The 23,554-nt window shown below is 46.3% G+C and overlaps 1 protein-coding gene across 1 annotated transcript in view; it reads right to left on the bottom strand.

The window, feature by feature from the left end:
* LOC142302474 (zinc finger CCCH-type antiviral protein 1-like) overlaps positions 1-23,554 on the bottom strand; it is a 42,346-nt gene that overhangs the window by 2,278 nt on the left and 16,514 nt on the right. The window contains exons 3-13 of the mRNA XM_075343542.1: positions 12,908-13,241; positions 12,395-12,679; positions 11,539-12,309; positions 10,567-10,629; positions 9,143-9,266; positions 8,880-9,042; positions 7,485-7,605; positions 6,677-6,773; positions 4,385-4,496; positions 4,174-4,304; positions 3,821-3,972 (exon numbers count right to left, since the gene is read on the bottom strand). Coding sequence (XP_075199657.1) covers positions 3,821-3,972; positions 4,174-4,304; positions 4,385-4,496; positions 6,677-6,773; positions 7,485-7,605; positions 8,880-9,042; positions 9,143-9,266; positions 10,567-10,629; positions 11,539-12,309; positions 12,395-12,679; positions 12,908-13,241 — 2,353 coding nt within the window. The remainder of the gene's footprint in view (positions 1-3,820; positions 3,973-4,173; positions 4,305-4,384; positions 4,497-6,676; positions 6,774-7,484; positions 7,606-8,879; positions 9,043-9,142; positions 9,267-10,566; positions 10,630-11,538; positions 12,310-12,394; positions 12,680-12,907; positions 13,242-23,554) is intronic.

Raw genomic sequence — 23,554 nt, 5'->3', positions numbered from 1 at the left:
CTGCTGCTTGAAAATACGGGCTGGATGGAGGAAAATGGACTTTGGCCTATGGCCACAAAGACTGTAAAGTATATACATGAATATTACCTGACAAAGTCCTAGCTGAGGACGGCCAAGTTTAAGAAGGGAGGCGTGTAGGAGGTGGCTGGATTACCCCACTCCTACGCTGTACATAGAATGTTTTATAAAGTGTCTGTCTAATTGCTGCAGCTGTAGAAAACGGCCTGGCAACGTAGCAGAGCTGGAGCAGTGCAGCGGTTGGCGCCATCTAGCGGCCAAATGTTTAAAGTGTTTTATTGCATTTTATTATAATTGTGCGTTTTATAGTATAACTTGTTATGTGTGATTAATGTGTTAACTGTGAAGTGAAAATCATAGGAGTGTTAAGTAGGAATGTTAGCAGATAGATATTAACGTATGTGAAGGTTTTAGTATGTACAATGTAACAGATACTTCCAGGTTGCCGAGTAACAGAGATTCAGGATGGGAAGAGTGTCAGAGAGCAAAGTGTTAACTAGTGAGACAGGCCAGGAAAGAATTAGTTCTGCAGAAAGGTTCCAGGTGTGCGGACAGGTTTGGTACCTTGGACCTGGTCAGGGAAACGGTAGGTAGCCTCCGTTGTGACCGGAGCCTATTGCTCACCTCGGGATGGATATAGGCAAGGCAGCGATTGGACAAGAGAAGCCATGGAGACAAAAAATGGGGAAAAGTAGAAGTTTAGACCCGGTTGCTGGGAGGCTTATACCCAGGGTGAAGGCTAGACAGAAGAAGTACCTCAGAGAACAGGATTGCAATGGCCATGTCTGTCCAGAAGAGCAAATAAACCACTTGTTGTTTTGTAAAGAGACTCTTTGTGTGATGTGTTGCCCTGCCATGTCTACGATGGTGACTGGCTGCAAGGAGGTGGAAGCACCCCTGAAGATCGAGGGAAGTGTCGCACCCTCAGTCCGGGGTGGAACACAAATACAGGTCAGTCTGGTGAAGTAGAGCGGAGCCCTGTCGGCCTAGCATCCGCTGCGAATAGAGTCGATCCTCGCACAATCTGTCAAGACCGACTGCGAGGAAGTGACCTTGGAAAAACAAGGGAGTAGTTAGCAAACCAACCACTATGGGGCAATAGGGCAGTAAAAAGCCTGATCTAAATCAATGCTTCCCCGAAGGAAAGCACTGAAGCTCACCTCAAAGAGCAGTAAGCAGGCAAGCCCACTAGAGGGCAGTAGCATAGTCAGCAATCTGGGTCTGCAGCAGGAGGTCTCATCAGTAATACAGGAGAAGGCAAAAACGTGGTCAGGTGATAGTCAGAAGGTCAAGAGCCGGGAAGTCTTGGAAACAGGAATGGGGAACACCGGGAACAAGAACTGAAACAGGGACACAGCGGAGAGATTGGGAAACAGACAAAGGAGAGAACGAACAGGACTGTACTGGAGGGGAACAGAGGTGAAGACAGGGACAAGATGGGAGACACAGATCAGATCGGGTCTGGAGGGAGACAAAGATAAGATCGGGGGAGGGGAAAGACCTAGGTCAAATCAGGTCAGGGCTAAAGACGGAGGTCAGGATGGGACAGAGCACAATACAGGTCACTCACGGGAATGAACGCAGCTGAGCTGGAAATATCACTCGCGATGCACCGGAGGTGCAGCACCAGGATATAGCAGCCAGTCCATCAGAGCGAGGCAGTAAGGATTAAACCCTCCCGACCTGGAACCCTGAGAGGGAGCACTCACTGGTTCAGCGATGGCTGAGCCAGGCATAGATCATGAAATACGCAGCATAGAGATGAAAGTGACAACACATGGCTGGTATCTGACCACAGAAAATTCCCTTTGAGTGCCTTCCCAAAGAAAAAGAACGTGAAACGCTGTCTGGTGCGCTCAGAAGCCGGGGATTAAGAAACATCTGGGGGGAAGAAACGAGCATGCAGTGTTGCACTGTGTGTCCAGAAGCTGGTGATCAAGAAATGCTCCATGTTTAGTGGTGCCCACCTTCAGTGGGTGCACCAAAGTGTGAGCATCTGCCCTTTTTGAGATACTGAAGGGGAATGGGCGGTGGGCCTGAAAAAAGAGGAGGAGGAACGGGAAGAGGCCCCACCCTGGAAGTCGACATCTGTAAGATGGAGATTCCCCAGACCTTGTCGACCGGCACCATTACAGTCTCTGGAAGGTGCCGATTGGACCATGAGGTGGAAGGGACAGCTGGGGACGAACCAGCCAACCAGGAGACTCCCAACCAGAGGATCCAGATACAGGGGCTGTTGCATGATTTGGCAGGCCAGAGCCTTGCAGAGGTGTAACATCATTGGACCATTTAGAATTGGGACTCAGAACCCAGGCAGTCGCTCACAACCAGGTACCAGCAACCAGCCACAGTGTGAGAGGTGGCCTACTACAACTCCTGGTGCGGCTGCGGCTGCAGCTACATCTTGGATGACGGGACTCATGATTGGGTTTTTCGACGAGACAGCTGCAGTGAGGCATGGTCACTTGTTCTGGGGTAATAGCCCCAACCCAGCAGGACTCCAAGTGGGGTTCTTGAAAGTGGAAAGTCCACAAGGCACATACGCATCTTAATGTTCAAAGGGAAGATTTACCACCTCCATAGCCAGTGATTGGTTAGCCATAAGGTTGGCGGTGTGAAGAAAAGAACCGGACTCAGATGACTTCCCCCAGTTGTGCTAGTTGCACAATCATTCCAGAAGTGTTGGGCGTTCCATGGTGACTGGTCTGGAGATCCGGTCCCCGAAGATGGCCTGAGTGGCTTAAAGGTACTTTTTGTTTATTTCTTCCTCCTTATTTTTTGTTGTGCTTTTTGAGCTCCCCTCTGCTGGAATGGTGAATGGCAAAGCAGATGCTTAACCTGTTTATCCCTGCCCTGTGTACAGTACCCCATGAACCTTGACCTTTGCCCCATGGACTTAGTCCCGAGGACATTGCTCCTTTGTCCCAAAGATTTTGCCTGCTTTTCCCCCAAGGACTTTTTCCCATGGACCTTTGTTTACCCTTGGTGCTTTGGGACAGTGTTGTTCATCTGGCATTTGCATAAAGGGGAGGAGGTGGAGGAGACTTGTGGATCCTGAATAGTGGGTCTGGGACTGTCATGACTCCCTGCTGGCTAATCAGAGACTGCTGCATTCAGGCACTCTATGAGTGTATCTGTGTGTCCCCGTTCGATACCCGGATGGAGGAAAATGAACTCTGGCCTACGGCCATATAGACTCTAAAGTATATAAATGAATATTGCCTAGCAAAGTCCTGGCCGAGGACGGCCAAATTTAAGAAGGGAGGCGTGTCCAGAGCCTACGGCTTACCTCGTGATGGGCATAGTATAGCCTTCCAAGGCACCAATTGGGAACGGGAAGCCGCACAAACAAAAAATGGGGAACAGTAGAAGTTTAGACTCGGCTGCTGGAAGGCTAATACCCAGGGTGAGGGCTAGACAAGAGAACAGTGGCAGGAGAATAGGATTGTAATGGCCATGTCTTTCCAGAAGGTTCAAGAACGAATAAACCAGTTGTTGTTTTGTAAAGAGAGTCTCTGTGTGATGTGTTGCCCCGATGGTGACCGGCTGTGGGGAAGTGGACGCTCCCCTGAAGATCAAAGTAAGTGTCGCACCCCACATCTGGGGCGAAACACAAACACAGGTCAGTCTGGGGAGTGGAGCCCTATCGGCTTAGCATTTGTTCCCCTCTACATATCTACATCTTTACAGGGATCCGTTCCCTTTCAGTTTGGGGTACATATGTAATACGATCAGTCTTCTGACCTCTTTGCAGGCACTGTCCACAGGATAACAAACATCCCTCCTAGAATCTGTGGCCTACCTTGTCCATACACGGTGCCATGGGTGCCACAGATGCGCCAGTCAAAATTCTGATTGCAGATGGCATCGATGTGCTTAATATCCGTGCCATGAAACAACCGGATTTCCTTCACATCTCGTCCCTGGTTGACCTTTTTCATCTGTTCCTTTTGCCTTAAAACAGAAAAACAACATTAAAAAAACAACCGAGAAAAAATAAGACCATCCTCTATCTGTAAGGTCAAGGCCAGGCTGCCATCCATAGTGAGGCAATAGCTGGGGCCTCCTGGTGCAGCACCACCACTTATGATCTACACCTCCGTACATGGGGCACATATAACCCCCTCCAGATGTGAGGGTGGAGGGCGGACATACCAGTCAAACACCTGCCACAGAGATGGGTTCTGGAGACGCCACATCCTCTTCACCTCGTGCCCGCTGACCGTCTTGGAGAAGCTGCTGACAATTTCTAAGAACTCGATGGATACATCCGAGACAAGAACTTTCTATAGGGAATAGAAGAAGAACAGTGACCCCTCCTGTCCCACGTCCTCCGGTCACACGTCACAGGGGCTCCGCACATTACCTTACAGCCGAACTCCGGCATGGACTCAGGGTCCCAGGTCTTGGGGTACAGGTCTGTGCTCCGGGTGGACGCTCCTGATTTCAGAGGGGATTTAGCTGCTGCCGATCTTGTGCTGAAAGGATAAAAAAAGAAGTTTAATACTGAATCGATGACCACACCAGAGCAAAGAATCTATCATCCTTCCAAATATCATCCATCAATATATCATCCATCTATCATCCATCTATCATCCATCCATCTATCATCTATCATCCATTCATCTATCATTTATCCATCTATCACCTATCCAAATGTCATTCATCCCAAAAATCAGGGCACATTCCTGGGTCCGCAGTGGTCGGGCCGACCACCGCGTCTTGCCGGCACTTTAAATCTCCATGTGCGATGCGAGGATGTGCATTGAGGAGTCACATTTGCACTCGCGCTAGTCTCATATCACATCACGCAACACAGCCGCACACTCTCCTGACAGTAGTGGGACGGCTGCATGTATTTCTATGCAGCTGAGACGCTCCTGTCCAGAGAATGTGTGGCCCTGCCAGCTGATTTGATGATAGACTAGCGCGAGTCACTTGTTATTGTGATGCCTGCTCCCCAGTGATGTTTGTGCCCCAACAATGCTGTCCATGCCCCCCCAAAGTGCTGTCTGTGCCCCTCAGCCATATATATGCCTCCCAGTGATGTCTGTGCCCCAGCGACTCTTGTGATGTATATGCCCCAGCCCCTCCTGTAATGTGTATGCCCTCAATGCCTCCAGTAATGTATATACCCTCAGCCTCTCCTATGATGTATATGCCCTGAGCCTCTCCTGTGATGTATAGGCCCAAGCCCCTCTTTTGATGTATATGCCCCAGCCGCTCTTTTGATATATATGCCCCCAGACCCTCTTTTGATGTATATACCCCCAGCCCCTCTTTTGATGTATATAGCCCCAGCCCCTAATGTGATGTGTATGCCCCCCAACATCTCCTGTGATGTGTATGCCGCCAGCAATTCCTGTGATGTGTATGCCCCAAGCATCTCCTGTGATGTGTATGCCCCCAGCATCTCCTGTGATGTGTATGCCCCCAGCATCTCCTGTGATGTGTATGCCCCCAGCATCTCCTGTGATGTGTATGCCCCAAGCATCTCCTGTGATGTGTATGCCCCCAGCATCTCCTGTGATGTGTATGCCCCCAGCATCTCCTGTGATGTGTATGCCCCCAGCATCTCCTGTGATGTGTATGCCTCCAGCATCTCCTGTGATGTGTATGCTTCCAGCATCTTCTGTGAGGGTATGCCCCCAGCATCTCCTGTGATATATACATAAAAGAAGGGACTGGGGCATATACATCACAGAAGGGACTGAGGGCATACACATCACTGGAGGGGCATACACATCACAGGAGAGGCTGGGGGCATATACAGTACATCACAGGAGGAACTGGGGGCATATACATCACAGGAGGGACTGGGGGCATTCATATTACTGGAGGGGTTGGGACATATATATCGTAGGAGACGCTGGGGCATATACATCACATTGGAGATGCTGGGGGCATATACATCACAGAAGGGGATGGGGCTTATAAATCACAGGAGGGGCTAGGGGCATATATATAACAAGAGCGGTTGGGGAATATATAAATCACAGGAGGGGCTGAGGCATATACATCAAAGGAGGGGCTGGGGCATATATATGTCCCCAGCCCCTCATGTGACGCATGTGCCCCCAATGTCTTCTGTGATGTATATACAGCAGTCCCAATGTCTCCTATGTGATATATATGGTTTACCAATATTATTATCACAAAGAGTCGACTGCGCTTCAGACAGAGACAAACTTGGAAAAGTAGTTGTGAAAAGCAACGTTATGTGATCAATGTCACCAAAAATTAACCACTGCACCAAAGAAAAGCAGCTCCGGCCACCACAGTAGGGCTGAGTTAATTATAATTAATAATAATATTATAATAATTTTGTACGGCCCCTGGAGGTTAGCACAAATTTACAAATGAACCCCGGCAGTAAAAGGTCCCCCCCCTGCCATAGATCATCCATTCATCTACCATCCATCCAAATATCATCCATCCCATAGATCATCCATCCATCTATCATCCATCCTTCATCCATCCATCTATCATCCTTCCATCTATAATCCATCCCATCGATCATCCATCCATCATCCATCCATCTATCATCCATCCATCTATCATCCATCTGTCATCTATCCATCAATTATCCATCTATCATCCATCCATCTATTATCCATCCATGATCCATCATCTATCATTCATCCATGTATGACATTACCTTCCTCTCAATAATTTCACATCTTCAAAGTTGAGATATTTCGGTCTCCTGCGCACGTCTTTCTCCGTCTTGTATATTATGTTCTTTTGCTTCATTTCTTTAGGAAATAAATAAACTCTGTCATCCTCATGTATCAGTGTAAGGGGCACTTTGCACACTACGACATCGCAGGCCGATGCTGCGATGCCGAGTGCGATAGTCCCCGCCCCCGTCGCAGCAGCGATATGTGGTGATAGCTGGCGTAGCGAAAATTATCACTATTGCAGCTTCACACACACACTCACCTGCCGTGCGACGTCCCTGTGGCCGGCGACCCGCCTCCTTGTTAAGGGGGCGGGTCGTGTGGCGTCACTGCGACGTCACACGGCCGGCGACCAATCGGAGCGGAGGGGCGGAGATGAGCAGGATGTAAACATCCTGCCCACCTCCTTCCTTCCGCATAGCCTACGGGAGCCGCGGTGACGCCGGTAGGAGATGTTCCTCGCTCCTGCGGCTTCATACACAGCGATGTGCGCTGCCGCAGGAGCGAGGAACAACATCGGACCGTCGCGTCAGCGTAATTATGGATTACGCCGACGCTGCACCGATGATACGATTACGACGCTTTTACGCTTGTTAATCGTATCATCTAGGCTTTACACACTACGATATCGCATGCGATGCCGGATGTGCGGCACTTTCAATTTGACCCCACCGACATCGCACCTGCGATGTCGCAGTGTGCAAAGTGCCCCTAAGAGTAGTCGATGCTTTAAGCAAACCTCGAGCAGCTGCACATCCGTACTGCTGCCGTTTGTCACACCCGTACCTCGGAAGTTGATCTCATAGATCTGATTGCCGGCGGTGAAAGGAACAACAGCGGTGGGATCGGGGAGATACACGTTCTCCAGGTCTGACGACAATAGGTTGGAGCTCACTTGTTTCACATTCTAAGGAGATGAAAAAAATGTGAAAATGATTTAGTTGTGATTTTTATCAGCGCCCCCACCCCAAATGCAAAATCCATCAGCAGCCCCCAATGATCACATTATTTGTAAAATAAGTTCCCACATACAGAGCAGAGAGACCTGGTGAGTCTATTAATGTCAATAACTTTGAGGCCCCTCCTACAGCTCCACCCCTGAGAATCACCCCTCCTATGGCTCCACCCCTGAGGATCACCCCTCCTACAGCTCGACCCCTGAGGATCACCCCTCCTACAGCTCCAACCCTGAGGATCACCCCTCCTACTTCTCCAACCCTGAGGATCGCCCCTCCTACAGCTCCAACCCTGAGGATCACCCCTCCTACAGCTCCACCCATGAGGATCGCCCTTCCTACAGCTCCACCCCTGATGATCGCCCCTCCTACAGCTCCAACCCTGAGGATCGCCCCTCCTACAGCTCCAACCCTGAGGATCGCCCCTCCTACAGCTCCAACCCTGAGGATCGCCCCTCCTACAGCTCCACCCCTGAGGATCGCCCCCCCTACAGCTCCAACCCTGAGGATCGCCCCTCCTACAGCTCCAACCCTGAGGATCACCCCTCCTACAGCTCCACCCATGAGGATCGCACTTCCTACAGCTCCACCCCTGATGATCGCCCCTCCTACAGCTCCAACCCTGAGGATCGCCCCTCCTACAGCTCCAACCCTGAGGATCGCCCCTCCTACAGCTCCAACCCTGAGGATCGCCCCTCCTACAGCTCCACCCCTGAGGATCGCCCCTCCTACAGCTCCAACCCTGAGGATCGCCCCTCCTACAGCTCCACCCCTGAGGATCGCCCCTCCTACCGCTCCACCCCTGAGGATCACCCCTCCTACCGCTCCACCCCTGATAATCACCCCTCCTACAGCTCCAACCCTGAGGATCGCCCCTCCTACAGCTCCAACCCTGAGGATCGCCCCTCCTACCACTCCACCCCTGAGGATCGCCCCTCCTACCGTTCCACCCCTGATAATCGCTCCTCCTACAGCTCCACCCTTGAGGATCGCCCCTCCTACAGCTCCACCCCTGAGGATCGCCCCTCCTACCGCTCCACAACTGAGGATCGCCCCTCCTACAGCTCCAACCCTGAGGATCGCCCCTCCTACAGCTCCAACCCTGAGGATCGCCCCTCCTACCGCTCCACAACTGAGGATCGCCGCTCCTACAGCTCCAACCCTGAGGATCGCCCCTCCTACAGCTCCAACCCTGAGGATCGCCCATTATTATGTGCCCACTTACCGACTGTCCATATTGCATCCAGGTGCCATATTCATCCCTCCAGTACCACAGCCACTCAGTGGTCAGAACATATTCAGACGGCTTCACGACTGATGATACGGTGGAGAGACGACGAACGCGGCGCCCCTCAGATCTCATGGTCAGAAAATCAATCAGAAGAACCCTAAGGACAAAAAGTGGGAAGAAGTTCCCTGATGATTCCCTGTTCCCAAAAAACTTTGGATCCACACATTATGTGATGCCCGGAGCTGGACGACCCGTACCTGTCCTCCTTTGGGTTGCAGTAAGATTTCTCAATCTCCTCCATATCCGGAACATCTTCCCAGTCGGTTCCTTTATAGATCTGCCATCGGTACGGCAGGTAGTAATGCATGTCCGGACAATCATCTGTAATAAAGGAGAACCCCGCGTTACCTGCATATTAGACAATATCCAAACCTTAATCTAATAATGCCAATTAATAATTGCCAATAATGCCAAAAACATTGTTGTGCTGTGATATAGGAAAAGTCCAACGATGCAGAGATGATCCCGCAAGATATGAAGAGCGGCTGAACGTACAATGCTTTTCTCTAATTCCATCTACACTGAAAGAAATGTGTCTTCAGTCCATTAAAAAAGTGTCCAGACCATTGCTCAACCTGCCTGGAATTTCTGGACTCCGTTACTGGACACTGGGAGTACGGAGTCTGGCAGTGGAGGGGATGCCACTGCTCCCAATAAAGTTGTGGAGGCTAGAACGGAGGTCTAACCTCTTCAGCGATGAGTCCTGCTTCTGTGTTGCATGCAGGGATAATCAGAGATTGGTTTGGAGGCCACATAGACAACACCAAGAAGAGGTGAGGGAACGTCACACTCGTCCTGCACCTAGCATTATGGTCTGCGGTGACATAATGTATGGTAGTCAAACTCCTCTAGTCTTTATTCTCAGTAGGGACGTAACGATCGTGGCAAAACGGGTGTGAAGACAACCGGGCCTGTGCTGAAGGCGTCCTGCCGACCCCAGCGCCTACTTCAGCTGCAGTGTATTGCGACACAGAGACAAGTTGGGTCCATGTACCACAATACATGCTTTTGGCCAGAGGCTGGCAGCTGATATTGATGTGCCGGGCATTGATGTCGAATGGCTGTGACATAATACATCACCCATAGCACCCATTTTTTATGCTTTAGAGGCAGGATGGAGGACATATATATACCAAGATGGAGGAGATATATATCAGTACGGGACCCAGAATAGGGATAGGATAGGAATATAAGTACCAGGATGGGGGAGATATATACCAGAAAGGGGGACATATACCAGGATGGGGAACATAAACACTAGGATGTTCATTGTAATGCTGGGAGCAGCCTGTGAAATTCAAATGTGAGCAGCGAGAGGTCGTCTGTACTCCCATAGAACACCATGGTAAGGCTTCTGAAAAGGACAGAAACCTGGCCCCGGCCATAAATAAAGCATAGCCTACACATTTAGGCCATTTTGTGGTCTCCTATAATTTTTCATACTTTAACCATGATGGAATAAAAGTTCAGCCTTTTGGGATCCTCTCCGCATTGCTGGATTATTTCTATGTTTGCTACTGAGAAGTCTGTGGATCCGAGCAGATTTCCCCAACACAGAAGCAGTGAGCTGAGCGTCGGTACATGTTCATACATCTAATAATGTCCCCAAGGTGAAACTTACTTCCTAGTTTGCAATATTTCCAAATATTAGAGAGACAGATCTCCGGGACTTTGTTGGGATCCACTGAAAAAAACAAACAAAAAAACAACTCATAATAAAGTGATAAACCTGACAATATCATCAGAAATTAATATCCTGGTCAAGCATGCATCAGCGATGTCACTTCTAAAGGGTGGTAGACCCTAGTGGTGAAAAAAGGTAGGGCGGCTTTACATAGAACAATAGTACATAGTAAGGACCGCGCCATTTTCTAAACAGAGTGCTCCATTTAGTACTTATCTTTTGTTCATCCCTTTTTACTTTTATGTGACTGTATGTCCTGTATTGTCTTGTCCCCTTTGTAACATTCTTTGTACATTTTATAAACAATGCCTTGTTGAAATAAATATATCAAATGTAATAGCCTAGTTCATCTTGCTCTATAAACCGCATCCCTGAAGCCTCGTGAGGCAAAACATTACTAGTAATGGTATCCAAATCCAAGCAGCCTGCATAAACGATTGGTGGTGGCAGCTTGTCTTCCTCCAGTTATTACGGATCTTGGTGGTAATTGCACCAAAATATACATATTTTTATATATATATATATATATATATAGATAGATAGATAGATAGATAGATATACACCATGTGTTGGATTCTCCCTGGAAAGCGCCCAATAACCTTTTGAGTAGCAATAGTAGCTGTTGCCTCGTCAGTCAATTGTGTGATTGTTGGCAACCTCCCCGATCTCCCCGACACCCAACAACACGGACCTAACCTCTGTGTGACCTATGAGTATTGAATGTGACTATAGAATCAAGACATTTGTATATTTGTTCACTTTTATGTAAAGTTAACCAATCAAAACAATGATTGAACATGAGGCTAAGTAAATCTTTCATACCAGGGATCAATGTACCCAGACGAGGCTGTTGAGTGCTTTCGGAGATTAGCCACTATTAGACCATCCCTTCATACTCCATGTACTTACCCCTCTTTGGTGATGTCTGAGGAGCAGAATCTGTAGGTTTCATAGTCACATCTTTTTGAACACCTGCATTCGATATTGGTTGTTGATCGAGCACATTCTGGTACTGGACACTGGACTGGACTGGTTTTACATGACCAACAGGTGGACCTTCTGTAGGAGAGTTTACCCGTCTGGGATGAAAAGGAGATGGGGCAGAAGAAGGACCAGCTGTTGGACTTGTTACTGATTTGATGGTAACAGATGGTCGAGGGATGGAAGGGTTTGCAGGCAAGGAGGACACTAGTTTCTGCTGGGTAATAGATGCAACTTCAACTGATTTCATATAAGATATTGGCTGAGAACTAGGTGGGTTGAGGGTTGAGGCGGCTACTGGTTTCTCCAGAGGACCAGACGGAACTTTCATAGGAGAATTGACTACGTTTGGATTCGACTCTGGGGAAGTCAATGGTATGATTGTAAAAACTGCTTGAGAGATGGATGGGCTTGTAATTGTAGTGGTCACTGGTTTCTCCAGAGGAACAGATGGAACTTCTGTTGGGGAATCAATCATTTTGCTTGGTCTTGTTGGTGGCACTGGTGTAACATTGGGTGGTTTCACCGCTGAGGGGGACCCAAGATTATTAGACTCCGCAACTGATAGATCTTGTATAGGAAGATTGATTGATTTTGGTGGAGCATTAAGTGGACCTATTGTGGTCACTGGTGTAATCACCGGCTTTGGCTGAGGAGCGGATGGAACAACAGATGGAGTTAAGCGATTGGCTGCGATTCCTGTGGTGAAATTATAGATTAATTACGAAATTCTAAACATTTCTCTCAGCAGTAAACACTTGTGGAGACCCCAGAGGGGACGTACCTGGCTGAGAAGACACGTCAGGTGAAGCTGGGGGTATAGCGGTTACAGTTCCTGATGGCATTGCTGGCTGCACAATGGGGGAGGTTCTAGTCGGTGGGTTTAGCAATGAAGCCCCTCTGTTATCTGACTGGGCCGGCGGTGGACTAAACCAATTTTTCTTTATAATATCTTGCTGGGTTTTCAGAAATTCATTCCATTCATCATCATCGTCTCCAAACCAGGTGGCCGGACTCTCCCCATTCTCCGATGTTAGTCGTCTGCTTGATCTCTCCGAGAAATCGCACCCTAAAATAAATATCAACTTATTAAATATGTGACAAGGTATCTGCCGGTATACGGTGTGATATAAAGCTGAGCCTTCCTCCAGCCAGTGTCCCAACGAAACGAGGGGTATCTAGCTCATTTTATTTTATTTCCTACTGGTAAAGCCCCCGGTGATCAGATCTTTATCACCTTTTCTGGGAAAAACTGAATCAGTCTATGAGGCCTCCCAAGAAAATACATAGACCGCACCTGCTCCTTCTTCTTGTCGTCCTCGACTCTTGCTCCTCAAATTGTCCTGGCAATCCCTCTTTTTTGTTGGTCGTCCTCGGCTCCTCTGTGCTTCAGGGTTTTGCACTTTGAACAATGATTGATGACGTTCAATGTGTTTCATCTCACAGAGAATCTGAAAGTTCATAAGAGAAACCTCCGACATCTGACAGCGATCGGCTCCGACATCCAGGAGATTGTGAGAGCGACTACAGAAGCGACGATTACATTCTCCTTTTGTGAAGTAATCACAGACGTGAAGACGTGAACAATCGTTACCGAGAGCACACATGTCACGCTGATACTTCCAACATATCTGCAGAAAACAAGGGCAAGGTAATCTTACAGTGTAATTATAGAAGTCATATTCTTGTGCATAGGGGCAGTATTATAGTAGTTATAGTCTTGTACATAGTGGGGAGTATTATATCAGTTATATTCTTGTACATAGGGGGCAGTATTATAGTAGTTATATTCTTGTACATAGATACAGTATTATAGTAGTTATATTCTTTTATATAGGAGCAGTATTATAGTAGTTATATTCCTGTATATAGGGACAGTATTATAGTAGTTATATTCTTGTACATAGGTGCAGTATTATAGTAGTTATATTCTTGTACATAGGAGCAGTATTACAGTAGTTATATTCCTGTATATAGGGGCAGTATTATAGTAGTTATATTCTTGTATATAGAGGGCAGTATTATAGTAGTTATATTCTTGTACATAGGGGCAGTATTATAGTAGTGATATTCTTGTATATAGGAGCAGTATTATAGCAGTTATATTCTTGTACATAGAGGGCAGTATTATAGTAGTTATATTCTTGTACATAGGAGCAGTATTATAGTAGTTATATTCATGTATATAGGGGCAGTATTATAGTAGTTATATTCATGTATATAGGGGCAGTATTATAGTAGTTATATTCATGTATATAGGGGGCAGTATTATAGTAGTTATATTCTTGTATGTAGGAGCAGTATTATAGTAGTTATATTCATGTATATAGGGGCAGTATTATAGTAGTTATATTCTTGTATATAGGAGCAGTATTATAGTAGATATATTCTTGTACATAGGAGCAGTATTATAGTAGTTATATTCTTGTATATAGGGGGCAGTATTATAGTAGATATATTCTTGTATATAGGAGCAGTATTATAGCAGTTATATTCTTGTATATAGGAGCAGTATTATAGTAGTTATATTCTTGTATATAGGAGCAGTATTGTAGTAGATATATTCTTGTACATAGGGGGCAGTATTATAGCAGTTATATTCCTGTATATAGGGGCAGTATTATAGTAGTTATATTCTTGTATATAGGAGCAGTATTATAGTAGTTATATTCCTGTATATAGGAGCAGTATTATAGTAGTTATATTCTTGTATATAGGGGGCAGTATTATAGTAGTTATATTCTCATATATAGGAGCAGTATTATAGTAGTTTTATTCTTGTACATAGGGGCAGTATTATAGTAGTTATATTCTTGTATATAGGAGCAGTATTATAGTAGATATATTCTTGTACATAGGGGCAGTATTATAGTAGTTATATTCTTGTATATAGGGGGCAGTATTATAGTAGTTATATTCTCATATATAGGAGCAGTATTATAGCAGTTATATTCTTGTACATAGGGGCAGTATTATAGTAGTTATATTCTTGTATATAGGAGCAGTATTATAGTAGATATATTCTTGTACATAGGGGCAGTATTATAGTAGTTATATTCTTGTATATAGGAGCAGTATTATAGTAGATATATTCTTGTACATAGGGGGCAGTATTATAGTAGTTACATTCTTGTACATAGGAGCAGTATTATAGTAGTTATATTCTTGTATATAGAGGCAGTATTATAGTAGTTATATTCTTGTATATAGGGGGCAGTATTATAGTAGTTATATTCTTGTACATAGGAGCAGTATTATAGTAGTTATATTCTTGTATATAGAGGCAGTATTATAGTAGTTATATTCTTGTATATAGGAGCAGTATTATAGTAGTTATATTCTTGTACATAGGGGCAGTATTATAGTAGTTATATTCTTGTATATAGGAGCAGTATTATAGCAGTTATATTCTTTTATATAGAGGCAGTATTATAGTAGTTATATTCTTGTACATAGGGGGCAGTATTATAGTAGTTATATTCTTGTACATAGGGGCAGTATTATAGTAGTTATATTCTTGTATATAGGAGCAGTATTATAGCAGTTATATTCTTGTACATAGGGGCAGTATTATAGTAGTTATATTCTTGTACATAGGGGCAGTATTATAGTAGTTATATTCTTGTACATAGGGGCAGTGTTATAGTAGTTATATTCTTGTACCTAGGAAAACAGTACCCCTCCACCTTACAAGCTAGGATGAAGTGGCAGGAGAATAAATGAAACATCAGACCAGGTGATGTTGTACTCATTAAAGACAGCCAGTCACACCAAAATGAGTGGCTGCTAGGCCTCTTCACCAAGACGTTCCCAAGCAAAGATGGGAATGTATACAAAGTCGAAGTCAAAGTGTGTAAGCTTGGTGAGAGTAAACTGTCCCTCAGGCCAGCAGCAGAACTTGTTTTGATGTTTTCGCCAAAAGAGCCTATCAGTGACATCAGATGACGCCAAATGGGGAGTGTTCTGTCTATTCAGGTTTAAAAGCAGATGTAAGTTCACACTCCACAGAGTAATTGCTAACAGCTATTGTAGTAATGCTAAATGTTGTTAGAGCACCATCTAGTGACAGCTATCTGAATGTTCATTATTTTCTTTGTAAGATTGTCCTAATGCATTATGGGAGAAACCTAGGCATTCTGGGTAGTGGCCACCATTTTAGGACAGTATTCCTCTCAGGCAATATGTGTGTTTGTGTCCTCCTGCATCGCTCTTACTTTAACTCCATTATCCTTGTTACAGCAGATCTGGTAAGAGATGTACTCCTCTCTGTGATATCCTAATATTCAGATCTGTTAATAATTGCATAGAGGTGATTACATAATGAGATTGTGTCAGATAGGACTTCATGTGTTACATGTGCAGCCTCCATGTTGTTGTGCACTGCCTCTATTATGCAGATGCTATAGTTGTGTATATTATGTGCTCAGTACTTGTCTGCTATTTTATTCTTATAGTTTTACCACATTGTTACCTGTTGAGCAATAAAAAAATTAGACTACAGAGAAAAGTCTGCTTTTTTTGGAAGACGGAGGTTTATGCTGTATGTCAGATTGCTGTCGTGTCTTCACCTTCTGCTTCGATCACCAGGTGGCACCATGTTCCTGCCGTGGGCAATGCTGGTTATAGGGGAGGAGTCAGTGCTCTGGTGAGCACAGGCTCCGCCCATCCACTAGGCTGGGTTTCCCTGGGACCTGCATCACCACTGGCCGACTGTGGTGGCGTGTGTCTTCCAGCTGAAGTTGCCACCTTTCAGTTACAGCCAGTGGGAAGGCACCACACCCTTCTTATTCCCCCTCCTGTGTGCTGGTCGCTGCCAGATATAGTTTAGTTGTATACTGCTTGTCTCTGGTTTTCACCCCGCTCCTGATCTTCTGATCCCTGTGTTTTGACCTCTGCCTATTCTGAAAACTCTCCTGTTGCACTTTGCTGCCATCTCCGGTTTGACCTCTGCCTGATTTCCTGACTATGCTCCTGCCTGCTGATTTTGTTTGACTTTGTTGACATTAGGGGAAACTTTGGAACAAAGCAAAGAACTGTCCCTGGGAGAAGATCATCTGGAGCTAGAAAAAGAAAATACTTGTGTCTCCCGGCACATTGGAGGATGAAAGCCACAAAGAACCAGATCGTAAAGGGGAAACAGCTCGGACAGCGACATATTCAAGGAATATAAAACCCCCTCAGTAAAACACTTGATGAGCGCACCAAGGGCGAGATCCTTACGGAAACCACCATGAAGAGTAGCAAGCACAGGAGGTAGGTCAGGAAAGAGTATTCCTGGAATTTGAAAAGAGACTTTCTTCCACACCTTTCATAATAAACTGTTCGACCAAGGCTCTCGCCAATAGACTGGCTCCACTTCTTCCCGGTATTATTCACACTGATCAGGTTCGCTTTATATTGGGTCGTGAGGCCAGGGACAATACCAACAAAACCCTTATTCTTATGGCGCGGGCTAAAGCCAGAGGTCTCCCTACGTGCCTTCTCTCCATTGATGCAGAGAAGGCCTTTGATAGAGTCAGCTGGGAGTTTGTGATGGCCTCTCTGCGGAAGGTGGGACTGGGAGACAAATTCATTGAAAGGGTCTCTTCCCTTTATAGGAATCCCTCTGCCAGGGTCAAAGTCAATGGGTTTCTCTCATCACCAATTGCAATACATAATGGTACACGTCAGGGGTGCCCCCTTTCCCCCCCTACTTTATGTCCTGGTTATGGAACACCTTGCCGTGGCCATCAGAAACAATTCCAGTATCCACGGGATAGGGGTGGGGGGTGGAGAATGCAAGGCAGCTCTTTACGCAGATGATCTACTTCTGTTCATTTCACAGCCTCGCCTTTCCTTCCCCTCACTTATTCAAGAGTTTGAAAACTTCAGTCACCTCAGCAACTTTAAGGTCAATTACTCCAAATCCGAGGCATTAAACATATCTCTCCCTGATGCTGAGGTGGATCATATCAAGAAAAATTTCCCCTTCAAGTGGCAGGACTCCGCCATTACTTACTTAGGGATAACAGTCCCCATGGATCTCTCAAAACTATATTAGCTTAACTACCTTCCCCTTCTGAACAGGACAAGAAAGGATCTTACCTCATACAATAGTAAAAGACTATCCTGGTTTGGACGAATAAATGTTATCAAAGTGGACGTTTTGCCTCGCTTTTTGTACTTGTTCCAGACGGTCCCCTTGGTTCCTCCTGCGGCCTTTTTCTCCAGCCTGCAGTCAGTTATCACGCGATTCGTGTGGGGAGGTAAGCGCCCGAGGATAGGCTTCACTACCCTTTGCAGACTTAAAAGCCAGGGGGGGGCTGGATTGCCCAACCTTAAACTCTATCATAAAGCGGCTCTACTGATGCGATTACTAGATTGGCAATATCATGGGGCCACAAAGCAGTGGGTAAGCCTAGAAGAAATGGACCACGAGATCCCCTTGCGTTACCTCCCTTGGATTAGCTCGGGCTCCAGGGGCCAGCCTCTCTCTGAGGCTGATCTCTTGAGGGCGACATTGAGGACGTGGGATTTAGAAACTAAAAGGGGTCGTCTGTCCAGGGGGTGCGGTCCCCTCTCCCCTATCTTTTCAAACCCAGATTTTGCCCCGGCAGTTGGGGCCGATGTTTTCCTGTGCCGGAGGAGCAGCGGGGACGAGCGCTTCTTTCACATACTTCAGGGATCCCCATTGCCCACATACGACTTGCTCTCTGCCTCTGCCTTGGGAGGGGCCATACTTTGGTTTGAATACTTCCAGATCAGGTCTTTCTTGACCGGATCAGGCCGGGAGGCACTTTATACTGCCCCCCCCTCCTCGTTTGAAAAGCTCTTTCTTTTGGAAGAGGCTCCGGGACATACCCTGTCCCTTATCTATAACCTTTTGATCCAGAAGGGGGATGTGGAGGAGCTCAAATTTGTGGGGGGATGGAGTAGAAACTTGGGCGTGACTATCCGGGTTGAGGAATGGAGGACTGCTTTTCTTTTCACTCACAAATTTTCTAGGGCTTGTTCGGTCCAGGAAAAGGGTTATAAAATTCTCACCCGCTGGTACCGCTGTCCTCATGCCCTACACACAATCTTCCCTTCAGTGTCAGACAGATGTTGGCGGTGTAATCACGAGAGGGGGGTTATGTTGCATATATGGTGGAGCTGTAGCCTCATTAAGCCTTTCTGGAGTGGGGTCTTCTCGGCATGCAATAGCATTAGCGGGGAGGCCCTCTCTGGTTCTCCACAAATCGCTCTCTTATCTATACTACCGGGGTCTGTTAAATCTCAGAAAATGGGACTATTGCGGTTTTGCCTAGCGGCTGCCCGAGCCGTGATCCCCAGACACTGGAGGTCCACCCGTGCCCCCGCCTTGGATGAGTGGCTTGAGGAGATGGCCTCCCTTTACAGAATGGAGAGTCTCACTGCTGAAATTCAGGACGCTACTGAAAAATGTATTAAGATCTGGAGTCCCTGGGTCATTTTTTTGGATTTTCCAGACTTCAGGTCCCTCTTCGGGGCGAGTTGAGACTCTACCTAGATTTTTCCTGCTAGTTATTCCCGGCCCTTTCTTGCCCTTCCCCATGATCCTTTTCCCCGTCATCATTCACTTTGTCTACTTCCCTCTTTCTTTCTCTCTTTATTTCTTTTCCTTCGACTGACCATTATGTGCCTCTATGGTATGAATGGTAAATCTTTGCTGTTTATGGTATAGTTTATGGATTTTATACTTTTATAGTGGTTCAAGACAGAATGATATAAATGTTCTTAAATGTTCTTTATTGTAACAAACTGTATATGGCTGCAACCATGCAAAGCCGTTCATGTTTCATTGCATTCTTGTTTTTTTTTTGTTTTGTCTCTATTTGGGGGTTTGCCTTGGTCTGCAGCCCTGCTTATTGTAACCAACCTTAATTTTTCAATAAAAAAGAGATTAAACATAATAAACTGTTCGTCAAAAGCTTTCATGAAACCTCAAGACGTGGATCATTTTCTAAGGGAGACCTTCCATTGTGGATCTATTTGCCTCCAATCAGAGAAAAGCGGCCTGCGAGATGGGGATGAAACATCTTCTTATAGGTTTCGTCATAACATCGTAGCATTTAATCATGACATAAGAATAAAGAACAAGAATTCGTCCTGGAGGACGGAGTGGTGAGTTTTCTTTCGGTTGCATTTGTCTTCACGCCCTCTCAGGGTGCAGGTGTGGTGAGCTGTTCTGTTTGCTCGTCGAGTTCTCATATTAAGGTTTCACTTTTCATGCTCTCTTGTTGACGTAAACACAAAACGTAATGTGAGCAGACCGGTCTTCACCTCACTGTGAGAATATAATTATCCTAGAAAAGACCAGGGACCTTTCACCATCTGATCGATGAGTGGGCTTCCCGACATTGAATGGAAGCATCAGTGGTTATAACTATTTGTTCCATCAGTTGAAAAATGTACACTCTGGAAAAGTTTGTGAAATCCACCAGAGAGTTTCCTCTGATTAGTGGGATCCATATTCTATTTGTCATGTGAGAAGCTGCAGGATAAGGGTCTCAGACAAAAAGAATCCTGAGAATACGAGCCTTCACTCATATTCACTGATGGGGCAAATTGCCAAGAGGACTTGAAGTTTAGTGTCACCTGTTGGATGTAGTAACCCCAGTCAATATTGACCCTTTAACAAGCCTTGCCACAAAACGTAGGATGAGAAAACAAACCAAAAACTCTATTTCCAGTCTCTTGTTTCGGGGTGTTTGCTCTTCTTCAGTGCAAAGCAGGAGATCTGTTAGAGATTGGGCTGGGTGAGAGGCCTGTGACTGGGGCTTTAAGAGGGATCGTTTATCCTTCTGGATAGTAGCCGTCCACAGCCTCAAGACGCCGATGGCTGAATGCACTGAAACAGAAGACGAATTAATAAGACAACTGACTTCTTTATTGAACTTAGAAATCCTTTCTTCAAGAGGAAATAAGGTTTAGCACATTGACTCCACAAGAAACCAAGAAACAACTTCCAGATAGCTGAAGATAAATGAGGTTGAAAACAAACCAAAAACTCTATTTCTAGACTCGTGTTTCGGGGTGTTTGCTCTTCTTCAGGGCTGTCACGCTCCCCGGGTCCCCTGTCCAGCTCCCCGGCTCCCCTGCCACGCTCCCCGGCTTCCCTGACTCGCTCCCCGGCTCCTCTGTCCGGCGTCCCCCGCTCCACAGCCTCCAGGCCTCCTCACCTATGATCCCCAGGTGTCCCGGTCCCCACTCCCAGCGTCCGCTGGCAGCTTCGCTCCAGCCCGGCTCCCCTGCCTCCTGTTCGCCGCTTCCTGCCCTGGCTTCTGGCACCCGGGCCTCGCGCATGCGCATTAGGGCGCGCGCGCGGTCATTGACCCTTTCTTAAAAGGCCAGCGTCCACAGTCAGGATATTGAACACACAGGTACAGGGTATAAAGGGGTTTCATGTCCAAGTGGGCGGGGCCTGTTCTTCGTGTTTCCTAAGCTAGGAGTCAGGTCTCCTTGTGTCTCTGTGATATACTTACCTATCTCTCTCCTAGAGCCGCTCCTGCCTCGCCATCCGGTCCTGCCGATTCCCGAACCTCGAACGCTGACTATCTGCCATCCCGTCAGTCCGTACCATCTCTGATCCCTGTGGTGACCCGTCCCCTCGCTCCATCGGTTCCGGACTCTGCCTGACAACATCTCGGCCTCCGAACCTGAGCTCCGTCACCCGGACTACCATCAGTGACTCCGTGGTCCCAGGGACTTCTCCATCCCACTCTTTTGCATGGACTGTCCTGCTACCCGTAGTGCTCCGGCTACCGGACCCCTTGCCTTCATTAAGGTGTTCGGCCCAGTGGATCCACCTCCTGGGTCTGCCCGTCCACCTGGCCCTAACAAGGGCAAAGCCAGGAGATCTGTTAAAGATTGGGCTGGGTGAGAGGCCTGTGACTGGGGTTTTAGGAAGGATCATTTATCCTTCTGGATAGTTGCTGAAGATAAATGAGGTTGAAAACAAACCAAAAACTCAATTTCCAGACACGTGTTTCGGGATGTTTGCTCTTCTTCAGGGCAAAACCAGGAGATCTGTTAGGGATTGGGCTGGGTGAGAGGCCTGTGACGAGGGTTTTAGGAAGGATTGTTTATCCTTCTGGATAGTTGCTTAAGATAAATGAGGTTGAAAAGAAACCAAAGTTTCTGAAGAAGAAGAAGAGTCATTGACAAGGGGGCTGAAGATGCAATGAGCAAACAATTATCTATTCATGGAATGACACATTCTCTGAAGACAAAATGTTATGTAAACCGTGGTACTTCTGAGAACACCCTTGAAGCTGGTGACAATCCTGAGCAGAGAGATCAGAAATGGAATAGAAACTATTTATTGAATACTGCAAAACTAAAAAATGTCTTCCACTGAACTAGGAATGTGCAAGAAGGCGTCTCATGAGGTGTAGACTGACCACGAAGCCTCCATCAGGATTTCTTTTTGGACTTATCCTGAAATCTTGAAGTATCTTTTGCTTCATCAAAACATCTGTAATTTCATCTTTCAGTATGAGAGGACTTATGTCTTCTCTTTGTGAGTAAAAGAATCAGGATACGACGCAATTGTAATGAAGCATGTAGCAGAACCATGGTTTATGTATGACGCCTAAGGATGGCTACAAACAGGAGCAACGTCCGAAGCCATAATGATAAAGAGGGCCTGTGTTATGAATGGGTAACCGTGCACGATCAGAAAAAATCCCATTAATTAGGAAAAAACAAAAACCACAAGAGTAGTTGGAAACTAAGCTGACCGCAATCCCCTATCTATCGGACACTAGAAGTAGCAGTGGGATGTTCCTAATACACCTAGACACCTCATCAATCCCGGAGAAACTTTCTACACCTCAAAGATAGAAATGAGGAATCCTAACTTGCCTCGGAGCAGTCCCCAAAGGAATAGCAAGCCCCCAACATGTAAACGACAGTGATGTAGGAAAACACAATACACAGATAGAATATATAGATTAGCAGAGGCCCGACTTACTAGATACAACAGAACAGGACAGATAACCGATTGCGGCCAGCAAAAAACCCTGCAAAAAATAACAAACTCCTGATAGAAAAAAAGACCAAAGACCACACAGTCTCTCCCCCACTATATCAGGTACTCTTGTGCCAGAAACTTTGCACAGAACTGCAGATATAATGGAAAGAAACAAAATCACAGAACAAATACATTTCTAAAATGCAAATAATCCAAATCAGAACAGGGATAAACTCCCTTTCGGGCTGAGGGAACAGTCCTCCCAAAATAGCAGAGAGACAGATCCTCACATACAAGAAAACAGACACAGAACAAAATGGAGAAAAAAAACCACAAACACCCGTAGGTGCAAACCCAGCAATTAAGCAAATAAAACCTGCAGACTTATCTGGAGTGAATTCTGGCGCAGGATACATTGAGGAAACTGAAGGACACACTCCAAGCCATCTTCAGAGGCAGAAGAAAACATTTATCACTGGCAGCAGCTAAGCAAAAACTGCTCTTCTATATACACCAGGCTGGTCAGCAATAGGACTTCCTGGATTCCCAATTAATCCCAACACCTGTTTGAGTCACAGATTCAGAATCAGCTACATTATCATTCCTGGCCACCAGAGGGAGCTCCAAGCCAGCACCAACTGCTACATGTGATACAGACTGAGCTGCAGGATAATTAGGAAGAATCTGCTACAGGTGATACAGGCTGAGCCTGATGAAGAGACCTGCGTAGTCTCGAAAGCTGCTATTATTACCATATTTTCAGTTAGCCAATAAAAGGTATCAACCACTGAGGACTCTCAGTTATTTTAAGCAATTTTTTTATGGTAAGTACTAATTCCAGTCAGCATTATACAGACACTGAAAACACAAATGCAATGTTGTCATAAATGTAGTTATAATTGTGCAGATTAGGGGATAGGGGGGGGTGGGGCTTGGATTTTTTTTTTCTCCACCCCTCCCCTGCTGAGAATA

This window comes from Anomaloglossus baeobatrachus, chromosome 4 (genome assembly GCF_048569485.1).
Source record: "Anomaloglossus baeobatrachus isolate aAnoBae1 chromosome 4, aAnoBae1.hap1, whole genome shotgun sequence".
NCBI lineage: Eukaryota > Metazoa > Chordata > Amphibia > Anura > Aromobatidae > Anomaloglossus > Anomaloglossus baeobatrachus.
Note: the sequence above shows the minus strand (reverse complement) of the source record. Positions and strands in the feature narration are given on the sequence as shown.